Source organism: Chrysemys picta, chromosome 12 (genome assembly GCF_011386835.1).
Source record: "Chrysemys picta bellii isolate R12L10 chromosome 12, ASM1138683v2, whole genome shotgun sequence".
In the NCBI taxonomy this organism is placed as follows: domain Eukaryota; kingdom Metazoa; phylum Chordata; order Testudines; family Emydidae; genus Chrysemys; species Chrysemys picta.
Window position 1 is genome coordinate 30,938,582 of NC_088802.1, and position 24,804 is coordinate 30,963,385.

The 24,804-nt window shown below is 43.7% G+C and overlaps 1 protein-coding gene across 1 annotated transcript in view; it reads right to left on the bottom strand.

The window, feature by feature from the left end:
- Positions 1 to 307: 307 nt before the first annotated feature.
- Positions 308 to 24,804, bottom strand: part of GSG1L2 (GSG1 like 2) — a 59,645-nt gene continuing 35,148 nt past the window's right edge. The window contains exons 4-5 of the mRNA XM_005305105.4: positions 11,669 to 11,780; positions 308 to 4,345 (exon numbers count right to left, since the gene is read on the bottom strand). Coding sequence (XP_005305162.1) covers positions 4,045 to 4,345; positions 11,669 to 11,780 — 413 coding nt within the window. The 3' untranslated portion in view covers positions 308 to 4,044. The remainder of the gene's footprint in view (positions 4,346 to 11,668; positions 11,781 to 24,804) is intronic.

A 24,804-nucleotide genomic window follows, 5' to 3' on the forward strand; every position in this document is an offset into this window, starting at 1 on the left:
AACTATGTATCTGCATGAATAGTCAGCATCTGAACAGGGGGGTTGAGGATCTCAGGGGAGTTAGGTGGCTAATGTAGCAGTCTCTGTGGATCTATCCCAAAGTACCTATTAGTAAAATTAGAGAAAATAACCGTTACAATAACTTTTGTAGCTATAAAAAAACAAACATTAAACCAGGGAAATTCAAAGTCAAGGTTAACTGAAATGTCTGAGTGGATGAAAATCTACATCTAAAGCACTAGCCACCTTCACTTTGTTCCTTGTAGTGCTTTCCTGAGGAAAAAAAAGAAGCTCTGAGATAAAAGTATCCATTCAAAGCAGTTTATTTGTATCATCACCACAAGTGTTAGCACCCAAATAATGTGCGTATGGGGGAGCGCACATGCAAACATGCACTGTAAGAAGTGCAGGCCAGGTTGAGCCCTGTTGTAATAAGTGATTCATAGATTCCAAGGCCAGACAGGACCATTCTGATCATCTAATCTGACCCCCTATATAACATGGGCAATAGAACTGCCCCAAAATAATTCCTAGAGCAGATCTTTTAGAAAAACATCCAATATTGATTTAAAAATTGTCAGTAACTGAGAATCCACCATGACTCTAGATAAATTGTTCCAATGATTAATTACTCTAACGATTAAAAAAGTTATTTCCTGTCTGAATTTGTCTAGCTTCACCTTCCAGCCACTGGATTGTGTTATACTGAAGAGTCCATTATTAAAATTTTGTTCTTCCTGTAGATATTTGTACTCTGTAATTAACTTACCCCTTAACCTTCTCTTTGTTAAGTTAAATCAATTGAGCTCTTTGAGTCTATTACTAAAAGGCAACCCTCTCCAATTTATCAACATCTTTCTTGAACTGGACACAGTATTCCAGCAGCGATTGCACCACTGCCAACTATAGAGGTAAAATAATTTTTCTGTTCCTATTTGAGCATCTGTTTATGCATCCCAGGATCACATTAGCCCTTTTGGCCACAGCTTTGCACTGGGAGCTCATGTTCAGCTGATTGTCCACCATGACCCCCAAATCTTTTTCAGAGTCATTGCTTCCCAGGATAGAGTCCCCCATCCTGTAAGTATGGCCTACATTCTTTGTTCCCAGATGCATACACTTACATTAACTGTTTAAAAACACATATTGTTTGCTTGTGCCCAATTTACCAAGCAATCTAGATCACTCTGTCAGTGACCTGTTCTCCTCCTTATTCATCATTTCCCCTATTTTTGTGTCATCTGCAAAATTTATCTTGATTATTTTGTGTTTTCTTCCAGGTTATTGATAAAATCCTTAACTAACATAGGGCAAAGAACTGATCCTTGTGGTACCCCACTGAAAGCATGCCTGCTTGATGATGATTACCCATTTACAATCATACAGTGAGACCTATCAATTAGCCAGTTTTTAATCCATTCAGTGTGTGCCACAGTAATTTTAAATTGTGCTAGTTTTTTAATCAAAATGTTGTGTAATACTAGTCAAATTCCTTAGAGAAGTCTAAGTTTATGACATCAACACTATTACCAACTAGACATGGAGCTATTGATCACTATCCGTTGAGCCCGATGATCTAGCCAGCTTTCTATCCACCTCTATCTATCCTCAGGCATGACATTTAATTGCTTCTCATTCACATTAATGCTCACAAAGTAAAAAAAAAAGTTTCATCTTTCCAAATCTGCAATTTTAAAAACATGTAAGAATCCATGGGACCATTCAATCTGTATACAAGGATTGGTAGAGCAGATTAGCCCAGGGTCCATCTGGTCCAGTTTCCTGTCTTGATCTGACCAGCACCATCAGCTTCAGAGACAGGTACAAGAAACTTCTGTAGTAGACAGTTATGAAATAAGCATCCCATAGAGGATGTTCCTTCCTAACCCTTCTCAGTTAGCAGCTGGCTTATTTTCTGAAATATGAAGGTTCATCTCGCTTTCACTTTTCCCTACCAAATGTTATTGTGGATGTAATCATTATACCTAGGGACATCTAATTTTTTAAAACTCTTACAAAGATCTTCACCTCAGGGATATCTTATGACAGAAATATCCACACGTTAATTATGTGTTAAGTAAAAGCATATTTATTTTAACCCGTTTTCAATGTTTTGCCTTTCAATAGAATAGAATATCCCCTTCTGCAAATAAGCAAATAAAGGCACCTGATTTACCATCTTTAGACCATTCACTATTTTGTATATTTCTGACACATCCCCTCTTGATACTCTCTTCTATATACTAAACAGTCTCTCCTCATAAGAAAATCTTTCCAAGACTTCAATCCTTTCCACTGCTCCTTCCAATTCTGCAAGATGAAAGGGGAACCAGAACTTTGCACAGACCTCTGTGCCTGGAATACCGTCACAGACACTGTATCATGTGGTCTTCAGTAAACTGACTCCCAATCAACATGCACATCAGCATAGTGATAGCGGGGTCATTTGGCACAAAAACACCAGCACTCACTGCATGGGTTTCTCATTCACCCCATCACTTCCAGCTTGTCCATAGGCCTCGAATTCTACCACCATCCTTCTGGCCAGAAAGGGTTAAGCTTCCTGCAGGATAAATGACCCAAATTCAACCTTTAGAGACATGTTAGAAAAGTATGTAAATGGTAATTAGAGCCATTCCATGTTAGATAGGCTAGAACTTTGAAATGCAAACCTGTATTGTTAGAGAATTAGAGGTGATGCTAATTGTACGTGTTTACTTATATGTTGTTAGATGTTAGCCATGTAAACAGACAGTTCCTGTCTATTACTATAACTATTGATTCAGCGATCAAAAGGGAATATTAACATTTAGATGAATTTTGGGTGAAATAACGTCATTGTCTGTATGTCTCTTTAAAGTTTGTGAAAAACTGCCTAATGCATAAATTGCCTTATGTTAATCCATGTAGCTAATTACCAGTGATGCTTAGGAAACAGGTCTACTTCAGAGTCTGGATGATTGCCTGTTGTTCGCCTAAGGATTGTGTGGTCAAAAGGCTGCTAGAAAACTATATAAAAGACTCTTGGGACCTGATCCTTTTTATCTCAGATCTGCTTGATGCTTCATGCAGGGGAAGCTTAAGTCGTAAAACTGAGATCTCCAGTCCCATCTGGATCACCCTGAATATGAACATTGGACTATAATCTGTGGACTAATTCTGAAAGAACTCTTTGCAGCTACAAAGCTCACCATCTCTACTATGAATCTGATCTCAGAACTGTATTCATGTCTGTATGTATACTGATCTTTTAACCAATACTCTCTCTCTTTTCTTTTTTAATAAATTTTAGTTTAGTTCATAAGAATTTGCTGTAAGCGTGTATTTGGGTAAGATCTGGAATATTCATTTACCCTGGAGGGTAAATTGTCTGATCCTTTGGGATTGGTAGAACTTTCTTATATGATGAATAAGATTTTTAGTAATCCTCATCATATTTGACTTGGGTGTCTGGGTGGAGGCCTAAGGCTGGGTTACTTAAAGGGAACTCTGTTGCTTGCTTCTGGGTAACTAGCAAGATATTATAGAAGCTGTTTTGTGCTGGCTTGGTAAATTTAAGTATTGGAATATCCACCAGCTTTGGGGATTGTCTGCCCCATTCCTTACAGTATTTGAGTTACCTCAATGTGGCTCCCCATGACCTCCATCACAGGGTGAAACTAATCAGTGTAGCCTGAAATGTGTTGAATTTGGCTGGGAGGTTGCATCTTTAATGATAAATAACCTATTTCAGCTCTGGACCAAATTGTGGGCCAGATTCTTTGTTGCCATGGTCCTGGTATTGTCATTTCCACTAGTAAAGCGGGTGTAAGCCAGTGTTATGCTGATGTAGTAGTGTTCACACCCACTTTACACATGTATAAATGACTGTACAAGATGCAGGACAATGGAGAATATGGCTTATTGTCTTTTGTGAACCACTCTATCTGGATCAGCTCCACAAACACTATGTCTTGCTTGAAGCATTGATAAAAGCATTTATCTTTACGAAAAATAATGCTACACAGATAATTTAAAAAATGTAATAAATATCATAGAACATATTTAGCAATACTCTTCACAGTGTGGCTCAGGGATATTGTTTAAATCTACAAACATTGAAATGCTGGCTGGATTATGTATGTCCTTTAACTGATGCACCAAGTCCTCTGTAGTGTTATGAAAAGAGCTGACATACATATTCCAAGCTTTCTCAGGAACTCCAGGATCTGGAAACTTGCGTTTATTCTTTAATCTTCTCTCCAGCTTTTTTCGTTTGCGCTTGAATTCCAAAATAGTTTTTGTGTATCTGTTAATGGTGGTGACAGAAGCCGCCATACAGCAAGCGAAGGAACCCCATGCAAGACTGTCAACAAAAAGGCTTGTTAGAAAGTGACAGCAGTTTATCCACATCATACTACTGTGTCTCCCAAATACATTGTAGCAAAAGTGATCAAGCTATCTATTTATTGCTATAAAGTATGGATTAAATGGGGGAACAGATTCCTAGTGGAAGGTTTTAACAGCTACTGTAGAACTACACAGCTCAAGATGAAGCAGAGTTAACTGAGTACTTAAGTTCAAAGCTCGCCTTCAACTGTATGAACATTAAACAGCATAGTTTTGTGTTTTAGAACAAAATGATTCTTGGCATAAGTGAGTATCTATGAAAGAAGGGTCCCTCCTGCTGAAACAAGCTGGAGCATGCGGATAACTTATGTTAAGCAAAGCTATATCTTGCTAGAATTAAGTTTTAGACTCTAGAAAGCATGTTATTTTCATTTTGTTTTGTGGAAGCAGAGAAAGAACTGACAGGAAGGGGATTGCAATGCATGACAGTTTGTTAGCAAGAGTCAGGCTAACTGTAACCCTAATAACATGAGATTTGTAGAAGCGAGGATTGTGTGAGGCGAGTGGGAAAGAACTGTGTGAGAAGTTGTTGCGACCTTGTGTAGATAATGTGTAGATAATATGGAATGTAGACTAGAGTCTAAATAAGTGAGAAAAATAAGATTTCAGGATGACCTATATATAAACAAAATGCAGCTGTTGCTCATTACTGTCTGTAACAAAAGGCTTGCTGTAATTGTTTACCTGTAGAGAGACCTGCCTAGGAGGGGGAGACCCTGTGTCCTAGTGCACTCTCTCCCTCTACGCAATTGCTTGAGAAAATAAAGTATCTGACTTTGCTGCAACCAACCAAAGAGTGAGAACTGTGTTTTTCTTCGACAGTTTGTAACCCTTTCATAGCTCTTTCACTCTTACTTGAAATCACTGAAATCTGTGTTTGTAATGAGGGACACTCACCTGAGCACCACCTGCTGCTCCATTTAGTACTGCAGGCCTTTTCCTGCTCCTGGTGCTCCCTGTAGGTTGCTGACCTCACTAGATAGGTTTTCAGTGGCTCAGCCCTCCAGACAAGTCACATAATCAAAAAGTAACTCCCTTCCAGGGGTTATAAAAGTTTCACAAACTGTTAGCCCTCACCAGGGTATTCAGCTCTATCCCTGGGCCCTTTAAATCCCACCCTTAGATCAGGCTTCTAAAAAGCCATGTCCCCTTCTCACTGTTTGGGCCACTTTCCCAGTGGGGAAACCCAAGCCTGCCCACCACTCCAGGTCCTAAATCAGGAATCCTACACAGAGCAGCCACATGCTGCCTCCTTTAATTAGTTGCTGCTGTTTTTCCCTGGGATTCTTTCCACCTTGTCTATTTACCAGCACCTCAGGGTTACAGTTCTTAGGTCCTCTCTCTCTCTCTCTGGTCCAGTAAAAGCAGCCCTCCAAACACCTTGTAGCAGAGCAGAGCACCCCTCTAATCCTAGCCAGAGACTGAGCTGTTCAACCTTGCAGCTCCTTTTATTTGAGCATACTGGGCTCTGATTGGCTGCTTCAGTGTAGCCTTTCTAGGTAGGCCTGCAGGACTCACCTTCACTACTCCTTCCCGGTTTGCCAATACGGCAATGGGATTGCAGGGACTCCGGTCAGGGAACAAAGGGCCAGGTGCATCCTGTCACAATGTTCTTTGTTAATAAACTTATTCTTAGTTTTTACTACAAATCATTTCAGTGCTGTGTAGTAGGGTGGAGTGTATAACCCCAGCTGAGCTACCAAGCTGTTATCTATACTGGCTCTTTGGAAGCAGTGAACGCGAGGTTACCTCTATGAGTCTCCAGTAAGAGGAACTGGACACTGCAGGGGAGATGGTTTTGGGAGAATTGGGACCAGAAGTGTTATTAGGGTCACTCTGTAAGGAGTAACTGGGCTGGTGGAAGCCAGGGTGAGACCATTATGCTGTGAGCAGGATCCTGGTGTCAGAGGTCTCAATTAAAGCTATACAGCACAGAAGCACCCAAGGTTAGAGGGCAAGAAGTGAAAGAACCCCTTACTAGGATGGATAAACCCCCAAAACATCATAGGAAGAGGATCAAATAACTTTTAAGACACTTTAACAGGACCGCACCATCAGGTAAAAAAACGTTACCTCCACTCCTGACTTTCACTTGGATTGGGCATCATTACCCCCTGCCCCCTGAGGTCCAATTTCAATTGAAGCATATGAAGTACAGTGGTGCTGCCCTTTACTCATACAATAAGGATAACAACATTTCATACTAAAGTGAATCTTTACACAAAATATCCAAACTTGATCACGTAGACAAGCAGATTTGGCTGGTTATCACCTAGGCAGGGTCTATGCAAATAAAAATCTGCTCCTGAGGCTTTTCCCCCCAGTTCTTCACTAGACAGCAGGGTAAACTCATTCAGATCCTGCTTACATTCTCCTCCCAGCCAAGAATTTGTTGTCCTGCAAAATCACACTCCATATTGTACCAGGTCCACGAACTCTCCGCATAGAGTCTTAAGAAAACTACTGTTGCTGATTCAAACCTGTGAGCTACATGTATCAGTTCTTCTCTAACCTCCCCAGGTGCTCATAAGTTAACCTGTTTACTGGCCTGATAACCTTATCACTATTATTGAGAATAGTGATTGCAGGGTCAGTGAGGACTTCTCCTTGGCAAGGGATGGTAACAGTTCCATTGATGGTCCCTCAGACACTGGCATAGGCCTCTGCATCTCTTGCTCCAATAGTGGAGGGTCTGGAGCATCAGGGACACCTTCCACCTGTATGTCCCCCTGCCCAACAACCTAGCTGTATCATCAGAGTCCTGTCTTTTTTCAAGAGATATGGGAATGCTGGTGGGGCAGACTCATTGCCATAGGCTGGTTGCACTGGTGGAATGGGTGTGCTAGCAACAGGGCTAAATGCTTCTGCTGTGGGGTTTAAAGACAAAAAAGTTCAGTAGATAGAGACCAGAATCTGTTCTCCATTCTAAGATACACCATGGTAGTGTCCTCCTCTTCAGTCTCACTCTGAGCCATGCTGAATAGGGTGGGTTAGCCCCATGGGGCCCACTGCATGTGTTGGACAGTGGTTTTGGTCCAGCTCCTTTTTGCCATCCAGGCCCCATGTCATGGCTCATTTTTTTACTACTACTACTTCTCTACTAGAAGGCAGGTCTTAGGGCCAATATTCATCCCCTTGCTCCACTCCTCTAACGTGTATACAGCCATTATAGACAGTGTAGTTTCCCAAAAATATAACAAAATTGTTTTCCCAAATTAATGGTTTACTCAAAATGTATATAACAAAAGAAACCTTTTATTAAAGAACTAAACAAAGCATTGATTTGAGAAAACACTGCAACAATTACTTGAAAGTATACAACCAATAAATAACCCCCCTGCCCCACTATTGGGCAGAATCCTTTGGCTCTGTTTTCCACCTTGTGATGTGAAAGTCCAACAGATGGATGTGTCTCTAACATGCCATTCCTCTTTTTCTTCCACTGCATGCCATTCACGGTTTGTTGTCCAAGGTCAGCAATGCTGGGGGGAGGGATAGCTCAGTGGTTTGCGCATTGGCCTGCTAAACCCAGGGTTGTGAGTTCAGTCCTTGAGGGGGCCACTTAGGGATCTGGGGCAAAATCAGTACTTGGTCCTGCTAGTGAAGACAGGGGGCTGGACTCGATGACCTTTCAAGGTTCCTTCCAGTTCTAGGAGATAGGCTATCTCCATTTATAAAATGTCCCCAGAGTCCAGGAGTGTATTTGGGTGGGTTTGCCTCCCAGCCCCAAGGGGAGAGCGTAGTTGAGTAACACCTCCACCTTTGCTCATCAACATCACTGCAGTTTCTGCCACGGTCATTCTACCCTGCCTGCTGCCTCTTTCTGCAATGCTGTGTTCTGATGTTCCACCACTTAGCCCAATTCTCACTGATTTCAACTTTCTGCTGATTTCACTGGGTAGTGGGGAACATCTCTGCTGTTAGCTCTTCTATATTGTCTTTTCACTGCACCATTATCTCCACAGGTGGGCTAAGAAGCTGCTCCAAAGGAGCTGAATATCAGTACATGCAACTCCAGTAATCACTAACAACAATTGAGTCTAGTTAGCTTTGCTTTTACGCACTGGACAAGAAAGAATCAAACAAATCTAAAGACCCACTAAACAGAGCCACACCACAGGGAAAGGATACCTGTGCCCATCTTCTCTAACTTTCACTAGGATGTGGCGTCACTAGTCCCTGAGTAACAAGTGAGATCCAATTTAGGGCGACCCCCCTCAATAGGGCATGCTGAGTCCAGTTTTGCTGCCCTTTACTCATACAATAAAAAGAACAATATTTCATTGTCTCAGCATTCAATATTAAAGCGAATCTTTACAGAAACAGCAAAAATTGATCACTTTGGCAGCATATCTCTCTGCTGATTACCTAGGCAGAATAGGGGTGTCTATGCAAATACAATCTGCTCCTGACATCCTTTTCCCCCATCTTTTCCTCCTGCCCTAGATGGCAGGAGAGAGCTCGTTCAGACCCTGCTTACAGTGAGTAGCAGAGGACTATAAAGCAGCTCAGCTGCACTGACAGGGAATGGGGCTCAGTGGCATGTTTCTGCCATTTACTTGCCTTCTCCGTCCCTGCCTCACAAAACTGACCAAGGAACTCCACAAGGGTGCAGAAGCGTACCACAAAAATTATTCCAGGGATGAGGAAAATACTTTACAATGAGAGACTTAAAGAGCTTGGTCTGTTCAGCTTATCAAAAAGAAGATCGAGAGGTGACTTAATTACAGTGTATAAGGGCTAGATCCAGGAACTTCGGCACTGCAATGCTGAGTGTTGCAACATCTACCGTTTAGGCATCCTGCCACCCAGTGCAATCCTCAGCCCCACGTTTGGTGCCCAGCATAGGAGATGCAAGACTCTTGCATCTGGGGAGGCTGGGCGCAAGTGCCAGAAGCTCCCTAGAAGTGGGAGGGGCCACTGGTACCTGGACCATGGACCCTCCCCCTGCTCCACCCTGAGCCCCAGCCACTTCTCAGCCTCCTCCCACCCTGCCCATGCTCCACCCCCATTCTGCCCCAAAGTCTTGCTACCACTTGGTCTTGTCCCCTGAAGCTATGCCCCAACTCCACCTCTTCCCCAAAGACCTCCCCCTCACTGCCTGCTCCTGTCCACCACTTCCCTGAGGACTCCCCACCTGCTGCTCAATCCTCTCTTCCCCCTCCTCCGAGGAACCCCTGCCCGCTGCTCGCTCCTCTCCTTCCCCTTCCCCGAGCCCCCCACCTGCTCCTTTCTGCCCCCTCCCCAAGGCCCCCTTGTCTTCTATAAATAACAAACGGAAGAAAGGGGAAGTTGATAGCAGTGAATATAAAATATAAATCAGGAGCTAGGAATTGTAAAAAATTGATAAGTGATGCAAAGGGACAAAAAAATTAATCAATTGCCAGCAGCGTTAAGGACAATAAAGAAAGTATTTGTTCAATATATTAGGAACAAAAAGAATCCTGACAATGATGTTGGTCCATTACTAGATGGAAATGGTAGAATTATCAATAATAATGCAGAAAAGACAGAGATATTCAATTAATATTTCTGTTCTGTATTTGGGGAAAAAAACAGATGATGTAGCCATACCACATGATAATACTCTTTCCATTCCACTAGTATTGCTGGAGGATGTTAAGCAGAAGCTACAAAAGTTAGACATTTTTAAATCAGCAGGTGCAGATTACTTTCATCAAAACTGTTAAAAGAGCCAGCTGAGGAGCTTATTGGACTATTAAAACTGATTTTTCAATTAGTCTTGTGTAGGCCTTGCTAGAGCCTTAGGCATAACTAACAGTGTGAACCAAAGGCTGTGAACCAGAGTAGGCCTGGAGTTGGCAGAATAGCAATGCACCAAGTATTAGCTAATACCAAGTAAGCACATTCCTGGCCTAAGAGGATGGTACAGAAACACCCAGACTTCAAAAGTAAATGAGTAAACAAATTCTCAAGGGATTGTAGAGGAACACACTGACTCCTTGTAAGATAAGGATGGAATGACAGGATAACAGATGAGGATGTTTTGTTTGAACTATAAGAGTGGTAACTAACACCATCTAGAGTGTAATAAGAACATAAGAATGGCCCTACTGGGTCAGACCAAAGATCCATCTAGCCCAGTATCCTGTCTTCTGATGGTGACCAGTGCCACGTGCCCCAGAGGAAATGAACAGAACAGGTAATCATCAAGTGATCCATCCCCTGTTGCTCATTCCCAGCTTCTGACAAACAGAGGTTAGGGACACCATTCCAATACATGAGTTGTTTCTATCAATGTATAAAAGAAGAAGTAATAGGAGGGTCATGTTCGCTTCAGTCGAGGGGACGGCATCCTCTTATGTTGCCTGAGCTTTTACCTTGTCACAGGCATACATGTGTTAGTGTCCCTCTGGCCCAATTGGACAGAGAACTAGTACTTTACTTTCCTGACAATAAACCTGGCTAAATGGTTTCACCACCAAGCCTGTGGTCCATGAGCGGTGTTTGACTCCTACATTTGGGGAGGCTGGGCGCGAGCGCTGGAAGATCCCTATAAGTAGGGAGGGGCACTGGCTCCTCCCCAAGGCCCACTCCTGCTTGGCCTCCTCCCCCCAAGGCCCTGCCCACACTCCACCCCCACTCCATCCTGGGTGAGACCATGGCTCAGGGGCCCCTTTGGCTGCGGGCTGGTGAGCCTCCAAAGGGATGTGCGCTGCATCCTGTTACGGATGCTTAGCCTCCCCTGTTTATGGATGCTTAGCCTCCCCTGGCCTCTTATACCGACCACCCATGCTGTGGTCTTTATTAACAACATCGAGGTCTGCTAAATCAGCATGCTGAACTTTCTGCTAATGCAGCTAACAGTGGAGGTCCAAGAACTGCAACACTAACAAAATCTTGGAGGGAAGTTAAGACCATAAGAACGGCCATACTGGGTCAGACCCTAATAATAAAGGGTGCTAAAAAGCCCATCTATAGTAACAATAGATAATAAGACCTTTGGGGCAAGAAGGCCCCTGATTGGTGAAGAGGGATGGGAGGCCCCCCAACAGTGTCCTGTGCTTGAAGGTGGGTGATGGAGTGGGAGCCATGGCACCTGCATGCCCTGGGTAGTGCTGGTACTGGCTGTCCTGGAACTATGGGACCTTATACCATTAGACAAGACTACAAAAATTACAAATAAAGAAGTTGGTTGTTGTGTTACATCCTCAGTGGAAAGCTCAAGTCAGAGCCATTAGTTACTTGAGGACAAGAATTGCAGAGACAGCAATTTAAATGTTAATGAAACAGTTAGATATTTTAATGCAAAAATTACCAATAGGACCAGCCATAATCCCACATCTGTGGTCTCCAGTCTTCTGGACCAAGATTGACAGTCATTTGAAATACAGTTGTGTACATCATGTGAGCGACCATGCCAAAGAGACCTAGAAAAATATAACTTTGTAAGATATATTAAAAAATAAACACATGCAAAAACCATTTCTGACACTTTATTAGAGATTATTCCTGAATATGGAGAATGTTTTGTGAAGTATTTAAAGGTCTAAAAATAGCTAAAAAAATACTTTGCATTGTAAAGAGAATGTAACACCCACCACACTGCTGGTGCTGCTCCACAAACTAGCAACTCATACATGGGAAGCCCCTTCTATCAGGGACTGAGTTGTTACGGTCACCTCTACAGCACCATGCAAACCTTCACTGTACACTGGGGAATGAGGCTGGGATATTTAAAAGGTGTTTAAGGGAGTTAACGTGTACAAAACCTACTGCATTTTAGTGGCAGTGGAGTGCCTTACTCCTTTAAGCTGCTTTGAAAACCTTATATGAAATTCATCCTGAGTAGTGTAGCTCATAGGGTTAGCTTGCCTTCATTATATTCAGCTGTAATGCAAGGAACCTATAGGCCTGTATCCTGTAAGACATTAGCTTCAGCAGTTTTAGCATAAGGCTTGAGGCCTATGAAATTTGGAACAGATAAATGGCCCAATGGAAAACCCAAATATTGGGAAGCTGAAAATAGAGCGTTTAAGGGGAATTTCAGACCACAGGAACATGAGTCCAACCACAAGAGTATCAAGGCAACGAATTGGTGTACATAACAATAACAGGTACATGAGCTACATCTGCTGATACCTAAGCACAAGAGGGCAACAACAATGAATTAATGCATATGATAATAAGTTGAGATCACTGATATACTAATCTATAGGAGAAGGAGACTCCGACGTTAGTAAGGGGAGGAACTACAAATAAGGAAAAGGGGGAAAACGCCTACTGAATATGCATCAAACATAGTGGCATCAGCATAACATATTATCAAGTTGCATCCCAGCCTATGGGCAGTAGGAGAGTGAGAGCGAGAGAGAGAGAAATGTAGTCCTTGGGAGGTGCCAGAATGATGGCCACCAGTGATGAGAGGGAAGGTGATGGTGATGAAGAAGATGATGGTTATCATTTCAGGTCATTCTGCAAGGGATAGTGAGAGCACAAAGTCAATGTCCCACCTCAGCCTCACTTAACTCTTATTTTGAAGGTGTAAGCTGGAGTATAATGGACTCATATCCAGCTTCTTGTTCACTGTAATCCCCAGGTCCTTTTCTGCAGAACTGCCACTCAGCTAATCGGTCCACAGCCTGTAGCAGTGCATGGGATTCTTAGATCCTAAGTGCAGGACTCTGCACTTGCCCTTGTTGAACCTCATCAGATTTCTTTTGGTCAATCTTACAATTTGTCTAGGTCGCTCTGGACCCTAACCCTACCCTTCAGCTTATCTACCTCTCCCCCCAGTTTAGTGTAATCTGCTAATTTGCTGAGAGTGCAATTCATCCCATCATCCAGATCATTAATGAAGATGTTGAACAAAACCAGCTCCAGGACTGACCGCTGGGGCACTCCGCTTGATACCGGCTGCCAACTAGACATCGAGCCATTGATCTCTACCCATTGATTCAGATGATCTAGCCAGTGTTCTATCCACCTTATAGTCCATTAATTAAATCCATATTTTTTTAACTTGCTGGTAAGAATACTGTGGGAGACCGTATCAAAAGCTTTGCTAAAGTCAAGGTATATCATGTCCACCACTTTCCCCATATCCACAGAGCCACTTATCTCATCATAGAAGGCAATCAGGTTGGTCAGGCATTACTTGCCCTTGGTGAATCCATGTTGACTGTTCCTGATCACCTTCCTCTCCTCCAACCTCCCCTGATCTCCATGAGTTTTCACAGATAATGGCCAATGGCTCTGCAATCACATCAGCCAACTCCCTCAGCACCCTCAGATGCATTGCATCTGGCCCCGTGGACTTGTGCATGTCCAGCTTTTCTAAATAATCCTTAACCTGTTCTTTCACCACTGAGGGCTGCTCACCTCCTCCCCATACTGTGCTGCCCAGTGCAGCAGTTCTGACCTTGTCTATGAAGACCGAGGCAAAAAAAAGCATTGAGTATTTCAGCTTTTTCCCCATCATCTGTCACTAGGTTACCTCCCCCATTCAGTAAGGGTCCCACACTTCCCACCTTCTTCTTGCTAACATACCTGTCGAAACCCTTCTTGTTACCCTTCTCACCCCTTGATAGCTGCAACTCCAATTGTGCTTTGGCCTTCCTGATTACACCCCTGCATGCTCAAGCAATATTTTTATACTCCTTCCTAGTCATCTGTCCACCTTTCCACTTCTTGAAAGCTTCCTTTTTGTGTTTAAGCTCATGGAAGGTTTCTTTGTTAAGCCAAGCTGGTCACCTGCCATATGTTTTTATTCTTTCTTCACATCAGGATGGTTTGTTCCTGCATCCTCAATAAGGCTGCTTTAAAATACAGCCAACTCTCCTGGACTCCTTTCCCCCTCATATTAGCTTCCCAGGGGATCCTGCCCATCAGTTCCTTGCTTTTCTGAAGTCCAGGATCTGTATTCTGCTGCTTTCCTTTCTTGCTTTTGTCAGGATCCTGAACTTGACCATCTCATGATCACGGCTACCCCAGTTGCCACCCACTTCTACTTCTTCTACCAATTCTTCCCTGTTTGTGAGCAGCAGGTCAAGAGGAGCACAGCCCCTAGTTGGTTCCTCCAGCACTTGCACCAGGAAGTTGTCCCCAACACTCTCCAAAAACTTCCTGGATTGTCTGTGCACTGCTGTATTGCTCTCCCAGCAGATGTCAGGGTGGTTGAGAACCAGGGCCTGTGATCTGGAAACTTCTGTTAGTTGTCCGAAGAAAGCCTCATCTACCTCATCCTCCTGGTCTGGTGGTCTATAGTAGATGCCCACCACGACATCACCCTTGTTGCTCTTGCTTCTAAACTTAACCCAAAGATTCTCAACAGGCTTTTCTCCAGTTTCATACTGGAGCTCTGAGCAATCATACTGCTCTCTCACATAAAGTGCAACTCCTCCACCTTTTCTCCCTGCCTGTCCTTCCTGAACAGTTTATATCCATCCGTGACAGTGCTCCAGTCATGTGAGTTACGAAACCAAGTCTCTGTTATTCCAATCACATCATAGTTCCTTGACTGTGCCAGTTCTCTGAAAACATCCACTCAATGTGCAGTGGCAGTCAAAAAAGCAAACAAAATGTTGAAAATAATTAAAAATGGGATAGATAATAAGACAGAAAATATCATATTGCCGCTATATAAATCCAGGGTACACCCACATCTTGAATACTGCATGCAGTTTTGGTCACCCCATCTCAAAAAAGACATATTGGAATTGGACAAGTTTCAGAAAATGGCAAAAAAAATATTAGAGGTATGGAACAGCTTTCATATGAGAAATTAATAAGACTGGGACTTTTCAGCTTGGAAAAGAGACCACTAAGGCTGATAGGATAGCGGTCTATAAAATCATGACTGGTGTGGAGAAAGTAAATAAGGAAGTGTTATTTACTTCTCATAACACAAGAACTAAAATAAATTAATAGGCAGCAGGTTTAAACAAACAAAAAGAAGTATTTCTTCACACAATGCACAGTCAACCTGTGGAACTCTTTGCCAGAGGATGTTGCGAAGGCCAAGACTATAACAGGATTCCAAAAAGAATTAGATAACTTCATGGAAGATAGGTCCATCAATGGCTATTAGCCAGGATGGGCAGGGATGGCATCCCTAGCCTCTGTTTATCAGAAGCTGGGAATGAGTGACAGGGGATAGATCACTTGATTATTACCTTTTCTGTTCATTCCCTCTGGGGCACCTGGCATTGGCCACTGTCAGAAGAGAGGATACTGGGCTAGATGGACCTTTGGTCTGACCCAGTTTGGCTGTTCTTATGTTCTTATTTAAGGAGTTACAGGTCTATACTGAAATTTATGTTTTTAAGGCAGGTTAACCAGGAGATGACATATTTCAGGAATGTTCCTTTCAGGAAGGTGGTAACAGACCCTTACTGGTCATTGTGTAATGGGCACTGTCCATTCACCCTGCACGTCCATTGGCATCCTGAGCCTGAGGCTAATCAGGAGATTGCAATATTGACAAGAGAGGAAAGCCACAGGAAAATACAACCAGAAGAGGGGGATCCTGTTTCTTAATAAGGACAATGGATTGTTCTGATATACCTGGGTGTGCAAACAGACACCCTGAATCTTTCATCTAGGAGGCAAGCTGACAGCAAGTTTGTCTCATGAACGAAAGATCACAGCTATGAGACAGAAAAGTATCTGTGCCATAGAATGCATGTTATGATTTTATTTGCTATGTAACCATTTATTTCCAATACTCTTGTACTTGCTATCATTTGAATTTCTATACTTTATTAAATAAACTTTTACTTGTTTTCACTATAAATGTATCTACCCTTAACTGTGGCATAGCTACCACTCCACAAGAATACGTTTAACAATGGTACAGCTATGACTCCACCCTTAGTTATGGCTCAGGTGCTGCTCCACCAGAACAGCCTTAACTGTGGCACAGCTGCCACTCCACCACAATATGCTTATCTAGATTGCAGCTACTGCTCCACCAGAATACCCTTAACTATGGTGCAAGTACCACTCTATGTGAATACCCCTAACCATAGCACAGCTACTCCATACAAATATCCTTAACTATGGTAAAGCTACCACTCCACCAGAATACCCTTAACTATTGTGCAGGTAATCTCCACTACTATACACTTAACTATGGTGAAGGTACAGCTCCACTAGAATACTGTTAACCGTGGCATAGATATTGCTCCACAAGAAACACCCTTTACAATGGCACAGCTACTGTGGCACCAAACTATCCTTAAGCATGGTGTGAGTACTGCTCCACCATAGTATCTGTAACTAGCATACAGCTACCACTCTACCAGAATATCCTTAACTACGGGAAAGCTACCACTCCACCAGTATACACCTGACTGTGGTGCAGCTATTGCTGCACCAAAAAACCCTTAACCATATATTCGTACATTCTAAGACCAGAAGGGACCATTGTGATCATCTAGTCTCACCTCCTTTATAGCACAGGCCAGAGAATTTCCCTAAAACAATTCCTGAAGCTTATGCTCAAATAAATTTGTTAGTCTCTTAAGGTGCCACAAGTACTCCTGTTCTTTTTGCGGATACAGATTAACACAGCTACTACTCTGAAACCTGAAGCATATCTGTTAGGAGAACATCCAATATTGATTTAAACAGTGACAGTGATGGAGAATCAACTGTGACCACTGGTCAATTGTTCCATGAATTAATTATTTTCACCATTAAAAATTTATGCCTTATTTCCAATCTCAATTTGTCTAGCTTCTACTTCCAGCCATTGGATGGTGTTTTATCTTTCTCTGCAAGACTAACTAGCCCCTTGTTAAATATTTTTTCCCCCATATAGGTACTTACAGACTGTAATCAAGTCACCTCTTAACTTTCTGTTTGTCTGTCACTATAAAGGCATTTTTTCCCTATACACTTAATCATTCTTAGGGCTCTTCTCTGAACCCTCTCCAAATTATCAACATCTTTCTTGGAATGTAGGCACTAGAACTGGACATAATATCCCAGCAGCATTTGCACCAGTTCCAAATACAGAGGTAAAATAAGCTCTCTACTCCTAACCATGGTATAGCTACTGCTTCACCAGAATACCCTTCAGGGTTCTGCATTCCTCTTACACTCCACCGGATTTAGAATTTTACCTCCAAAGGGAATAAATGTGTTAGTATTTGCTAGTAAATATTAGCGTTTTTTAGTCCTCTTTTTGTTGTATACTGAATTATTTTGCATATTAACTATTCTTCCAGAATCTTTAGGATATTAGCAAAGAGTGTTTGAATTCCAAGGCACAGACTGTTGGTTCTCAACCTCTGAGTGACCTGTATTCAGGAAATTCATGTGATTGAGTATTGTATTTTTCCTCATTAATGCTCATCCCTCCAAGTCTGTGGGACTATAGATTAGGGTTACCATACGTCCGGATTTCCCCGGACATGTCCGGCTTTTTGGTCCCCAAATCCCCGTCCAGGGGGAATTGCCAAAAAGCCGGATATGTCTGGGGAAATAGGGAGGCTAGGATCTCCGAATTTGTGTGTGTGGGTCGCCCGCTGTGACATCATCTCGGTGCGACACTCGGCTCCTGCCCAGGGCATGCTGGGGGCTGTAGTCCGGCCGGGGAGAGCCGGGAGAGGGGAGCGGCCGAGAACTACAACTCCCAGCGGCCCCTGCGACGCGACCAACCTGCCCCTATGAGGCAGCAAGCCGTCGGGGGAGGGGGGGCGCAGGCCCCTGTCCTTTGGGTGGGAGGTGTCTCTGGGCGCCGCTCAGCAGCCATTGCAGGGCTGGGGGGTGCCCCCGGGGGGGTTGTGGACGCCAGCGCGTTGCGGGGAGCCGGCATTGTCCGGATTTGCGTCCCCCTGGGGCTGGAGCTGCGCCAGTCACGTAGGGTTACCATACGTCCGGTTTTTCCCGGACATGTCCGGCTTTTCGGCAATCAAATCCCCGTCCGGGGGGAATTGCCAAAAAGCCGAACATGTCCGGGAAAATGCTGGCCGGGCACTTCCTCTCCCGCGGCTGCTCTGCTCCTCCCCTGACTCAGACTTCAGCTCTGTTTAAGAGCCAAGCTGCCCGAGCCAGCGCCACCGGCTTCGGGCAGCCCCCCTTGCCTCCGGACCCCAGCCGCCGGCCGGGCACTTCCCCTCCCGGGCTCCAGCTGCTCTGCTCCGGCGGCGCAGGGTCTGGAGGCAAGGGGGCTGCCCGAAGCCGGTAGCGCTGGCTCGGGCAGCTTGGCTCTTAAACAGAGCCGAAGAGTCAGGGGAGGAGCAGAGCAGCTGGAGCCCAGGAGGGGGCGCAGGGTCCAGAGGCATAGGGGCCCGAGTGCTACCGGCTTCACGGGTTTGCCGGGCAGCCTCCAGACCCTGCGCCCCCGGCTGGGGGCTTCCCCTCCCGGGCTCCAGCTGTGCTGGGGAAGCGCCGGCTGGGGGCGCAGGGTCTGGAGGCTGCCCGGCAAACCGTGAAGCCGGTAGCGCTTGGGCAGCCCTTTTCGCGTGGCTGGGAGGGAGGAGGGGGAGTTAGGGCGGGGACTTTGGGGAATGGGCGGAGTAGGGGCGGAGTTGGGGCGGGGCGGGGATGGGAAAGGGGCGGGGCCAGGGCCCCGTGGAGTGTCTTTTTTTATTTTTTAAATATGGTAACCCTACTATAGATGTCGTGGGAAAAGACCCCTCAAACTAAAAAAAAATGTCTGCAGAAGTATGATGTAAACAAGACTTGGTGATTGATAAGGGGTGCCTATGATGTAATTATGTTCTGTGATTGATAAGAGGTGGTTGTTAGTGCAGACGTTTTCTGTAATGGATGAAATAAGGATCCATTGAAAGATGATTTTTAACTGATTAAGAACTGCCAATAGTCACAGCTATCAGTAATAATGACTGGATTAGAATTCCCTTTATCTTATCCAGCATGTAATTTACTGCTACCATAAAAGAAATTCCATAAGTAATTAGGTAAAATGAAAACATCAAAAACAGAACACAAAGTGAAATTACCCACAGAAAAGCAATTTCCCCTCCAAAATGGAATTTCTTTGTTTAATCCCTGATAAAAAGACAGAGGGTTTGGAAGTGGGTTGGGGAATGCAGACTGCTAGCACCCCACCAGTTACAGAAGAGAGAGACACAGAGGCCAGCTCTTTGCCTTACACCAAGGGGGGAGGGGGAGAGTAATGTATCTATTCTTTCCATATAGTGTTGTATTAATCTTTGATTGTCAAATAAGAGGCTCAAATGCAATTATTTAATCAAACATTATCAATCTCAGCTCATTATTAAATTAAAATATCCAATCATTTTAAAAATCCTTTGTTGCTTCTTTATGGTGAAGGTTTTGTTTGTTTGTTTTTAATTATTTTTCTGCCTCTTTTTCACATTATAAATTAGGTATCATCTCCCTGCTTTTTCTGCAGCACGCTGGAGAACTGGCAGGTTTATGATATCAGAGGGGCAGGTCTGTTGGGAGCCAAAGTGCAGCTCATGATGGATACAATATTTTCTGGCAAAAGAGTGCAGCTCCTGACCGAGATGTTATGTTCACACAGCTCTCAACCAGGGTTGTGGTACAAAGTCTAAACTGTCAGTTAACTAATAGCAAAAATGACCCGACATTCAACTTTTTTTTTTTTTTTAAATAACCCTCCCCCATTGCACTTGCTCTACTCAGGATCACCTCTGTGCCACCTTTTGTGCTGAGAGCAATTTGCTGTGACAGAGAGCTGCTGTTGACACATTTCAGCCAGAGTTCAAACGGAAAGTCCTCCATTAAAAACTCCTGAGGAGAAAATCAAAGAAAAACTACACACAAAAGGGCATAAAAGTGAACCCTGTGTGAAACTTTCCACCAAATGATCACCTAATTTTAGAGAAAAGCCAGGGAGCTCAGACCCCATTTTACAGTGGTACAACCCACACTATGGAGTCACTGCCAGGCACCTCCCTAGTGACTTATTCATTTATTCTGTCAGGTTTTTCCTGACAAAATATACAGCATAATTCCAGTTATCCAAATTTCCTTGTTATCCGATTCCACAGGGTGTCTCTCATGTATCCCTATGTTAATCACCAATAACTTCTCAATTACCTCTTAGTGCCTTTTACTGCTAATCAATGGCTTTGTATCTGTGTAGCAGTTCTGAGTGGTTACCTACTGTTACTGAGACCTAAGTCCATTTCAGCAGCAACAGCAGCTTGGCAGGACAATGTTGAAAAGAAAAAGCTCTGTGTTGAATCTAAAGCAGAAACTGTATAGTAAGAGCTAAGTCATTCAGAATTCAATTACGTCCACTGTGGTTTTAATGCAATTTTGGTGTTTTAATAAACTCAAAGTGTTTTTTTTTACTCTTTAATCAAGTGCAAAGTATTAAGCAAACTTCAACATTACTGCCTTTGTCCCCCATATTTGTATATCAGTGAAACTGAAACTCAAAATAGCACATCTGTTTATCCAACTGCTTGGTTATCTGCTTGGATGTCCCCAGGCCACTCAGATAAATGTGAGTGTACTGTAAGAGATCCCTGCCCCAAACTGCCACAATCCAAATTGGGCACAACACAACTAGGGGTGAAAATAAGCAAAGAGTGTGGCAGGAGACCTGTTGTGAAAAATCTGCAGCCCTGAGCAACTGATCTAACCTTCCATGTAGATAGTGCTAGGTTGACGGGAGAGTTTCTAGCTACTGCCTCTCAGGGAGTAAATTTGTTAGTCTCTAAGGTGGCTACCATGGCCACACATGGCCACCAGGGGCTTTTTGTGTGGCCATGACAGCCTCCTGGACAGCGATGGGGGGGGCAAAGCATTGGCCTCTCCCCCTCCCTCCATGTTGCTTCTGGATGCGCTGCCCTGCACCACCTCTGGAGAGAGATGGGGCACAATGCTGCAGGAGCAAAGTGAGTTCTTGACCCATGTTGGGAGAAAGGGGATTGGGTGGCAAGGCTCCAGCGGCAGGACTTCAGGAACCTGGCCATGTGGTCCTGGGTTCCAATCAAGGTGCAGCGGGTATTGACCTCCCCAGCTCTGGCCATGCAGCCCTGGCCTCCAGCTGCAGGGCTTCAGCCTCCGGCCCCTGGTTCCAGCTGTGTGGCAGCAGGTGCTGGCTCCCGGCTCCAGTCACGGATTCCAGCTATGCAGTGGCAGGCGCTGGCCACAAGTGCCAATCCCCAGCCGCATGACAGCGGGCTCCAAGCAGGGGCTTTGGGCACCAACCCCTTGCTCTGGCCACAGGGAAGCAGGTGCTGACCCCTGGCTCTGGTCACAGAGCTTCAGTCGGCCTCTGGCCCCCAGTACTGGCCATGTGGTGGTGAGCGCTGGCTCCAGGCTCCGGCTGTGCAAACCAAGCCCCTGGCACTGATCCCCTGCTCCAGCTGCACAGCAGCAGACACCAACCCACAGCTTTGTTCCCGGGCTCCGGCCACATGGTGGCAGGAGCTGACCCCTGGCCCTGGCCACGCAGCAGTGAGTGCTGGCTCCAATCTCACAGCGGTGGGTGCTGACTCCAGCCACACACTCATGGGCTCCAGCACCCAGCACTGTGGCGGCAGGCACTAGCCCTAGGCATTGATCTACAGCTCTGGCTGTGTGGCAGCAGGCTCCAATGCCTGGCTACAGCAATGAAGTTCCTGTCCCCAGCTCTGGGTTCTGGCCGTGGTCACTGAGCTCCAGCTCTGGCCGCATGGCAGCAGACATCAGGCCCTGGCTCTGGCTATGAAACAGTGGGGCTCATCACCCACCCCCATCGCCCCCGGCCCTGTATCCATCCCCCTCATTGCCTCAGGCCCCAGCTGCCTCCCCAGGGCCTGCATCCATCCCACCATTGCCTCTGGCTCCTGCTGCCTCCCCCCCGCCCCCAATCCAGGGCTTAATGGGTCCTGGGACTTGCTGAGAAAAGTGATATTAACAAACATGCAGACTTTTACAGCAGACTTACTAGCTATCTGTGAAAAGTGATACTTGTATGTTTGTTAATATCACTTTTCATAGCCTCCCAGGTAGCTACTAAGTGAGCTGTGATATTAACAAATATATAAATATCACTTTTCACAGCAAACCCCCGTCTAAGCCCTGGGTGGGGGGACTGAAGAGGGAGGCAGCATTATTTTTATTATTGAGTCTGCCAAAAAACCCTACAAATATACATTACAATGATTTGGATGTGAATGTGTCTATATTTAATTGTTTTTCCTAAAGTTAATTAAGTATTTTAGGGGGAAATTGTCAATGAGGGCACCAGTGAGAGTTGGTGGCCGCACTCTGAGGCCACCAAAAAATGTGTTGCGAGAACCCCTGGGCTACAGCACTCACTTGGTATATGGGACACCCAGGTTCAGTTCCACCCTCTGCCTGATGTGTAACAGGCAGGGTGAATAAAAAACAAATGGTTTCTTAAAAAAAAAAAAAAAAAGGATTTTTATGGAAATCAGTGTTTTTATTTAAATCTGATATTTTTATTTACAAAATTTTCTTTTAAAAATAAATCTATTTAAAATTATATTTGAAATTTTGATAACACACATGAAGGCCTAAAGTTACTATAAAACCTATTAAAATAATTTAAATTTTAAAAAGTATTAAGCAGTTTAAAACGTTGGCAGCAAACATGTTAAAGTCAAACCACTGAACTGGTGGAAGCCACTGTGAGTACCCAGAACCAGATTTTTTAGAAGTGGAGAAATAGCTTTTGACGGTACTAGTCTCTTCTGCAGTTTATTCAACCCACTAATTTCAATGACTAGTTTATTCAAAGTTAAGAAACCAATTGGTAGTTGAAAAAGCAGGCAAGTTTGTTTTCCTCTTCCAAATCGATGAATAAAAATGAGGTGTGACAGGATGAGATCTATTAATTGTAAATTCTTTGCAGCACATGATGACCAGAAACAATCAGTTCAATTCACTAATTGCAGATAATCCTTTCTGCATTTAATACATCCCTTGGTTTTAAATACAAAACATGCTTTGATAAAATTACTTCGTCCCTCCCCCATATCCAGCACATTTAAGGTAGTTTTATTTAACTAAACAGCATCAGCAGCAAAAAAGCTTTTTTTGTGCATTTTTAAATTGAATTCCAATTTCCATCCAGTTAGAACTTGACACAAATCACAAGTAAAAAATCATTTAGCAAATAAGAAATGCATCATTTACCATATTCTAACATAAAAAAAATATTAAAAAATAAGCTATATAATTGCTAAATTAATGTGCCTTTCCTCCTGGTTAGCAAAAAAAAGTTCCAAATGTAGTGCAAAGGCTATATTTAGTTGCAAATCAACTTATTTTGTTACCAACAAATAGGATCAACTTCTTTTTAAAATTATATAAACTAAAAAATACAAATGCAAAACAAGATTGGAATCAATTATTTAAATCAAGGAATTTTGCTTGCTGATTTAAGTCACTTTGATTTGAATCAATCAACCCTGGGAGAAGGGATTTCAGAACGGGTTTTATAACTCTCTGGTGAGTTCCCTAACCACTGGACTAGAGATAGGTTTGGAAAGATTAGACTTTTATGGATAAATGTTGATTTCATCCTACACACCTAAACCAGCAAACAAATATTTCTATCTATAATAATCAAAATGTACGGGTAAGCAAAGTAAGAAAAAAGCTGCTTGAGAAATTAGAATTTCAGTTAATGCTATTTACTCTGTATATTTTGTCACATGATGCTGACAGTGTGTGTTTTAAGAGTTATAAAGCTTTAGCTTTTTGAATCTCAGCATCTACTGTCATCAAATAATTACCCCCGATTGTCTGACCCCCCCCTACAATTTTGTGCAACTGTGAAAATTTATATTGATAAAAACATTGAAAAAATACTTTAAAATAACATTGATATTATCCATTAAAATTACCTCAAATAAATAAATAAAAACTGAATTCTCCCAAGCCTAACTATAGAGTAATTCTTACACTCTCTCTGGGCCAATGGGTATTTAATTGTAAGCAGAGTCAGGATGAGCTCTACCCTGACATCTGGTGGTGAATTATGGCAAGTGTGGAAAAGAACTTCAGGGGCTGATCTTGTTTGCATAGGCACACCCTCCCCGCCTAGCATGAGCCCACGGCAGCCCAAAATGGTCACTTTGGCAGCTGTGGGATCCCCAGTTTCTCTGTTATTGGGGCAGGAGGAATAAAGTGTTGTTACCCTGATTATGAGACTCAAGGACAATGAAACTGTTTTATGACAGAGGGTCTCACCATCACCTAAGTAGCACTCGCTAGACAAGGGACATGAGTTCTAAAACCCAGTGAATAGGGAGAGGCTGGGGACAGGTATGTGCCCATTTTGAGGGTCTGGAAGACCAACTGTATTGCCTTTTCCTCTCCACTGTTGAATAGCAGAACTAATTTTGATTCTATTAGGAGTCTAGCTAGAGGCTGCTGAGCTGAATTCACTTTGGGTCAATAGTGCACCAGCACTGGGGCTCCCCTACTACAAGCTGAAATCACTAAAAGAGCTAAAATTACTGAGCTAAG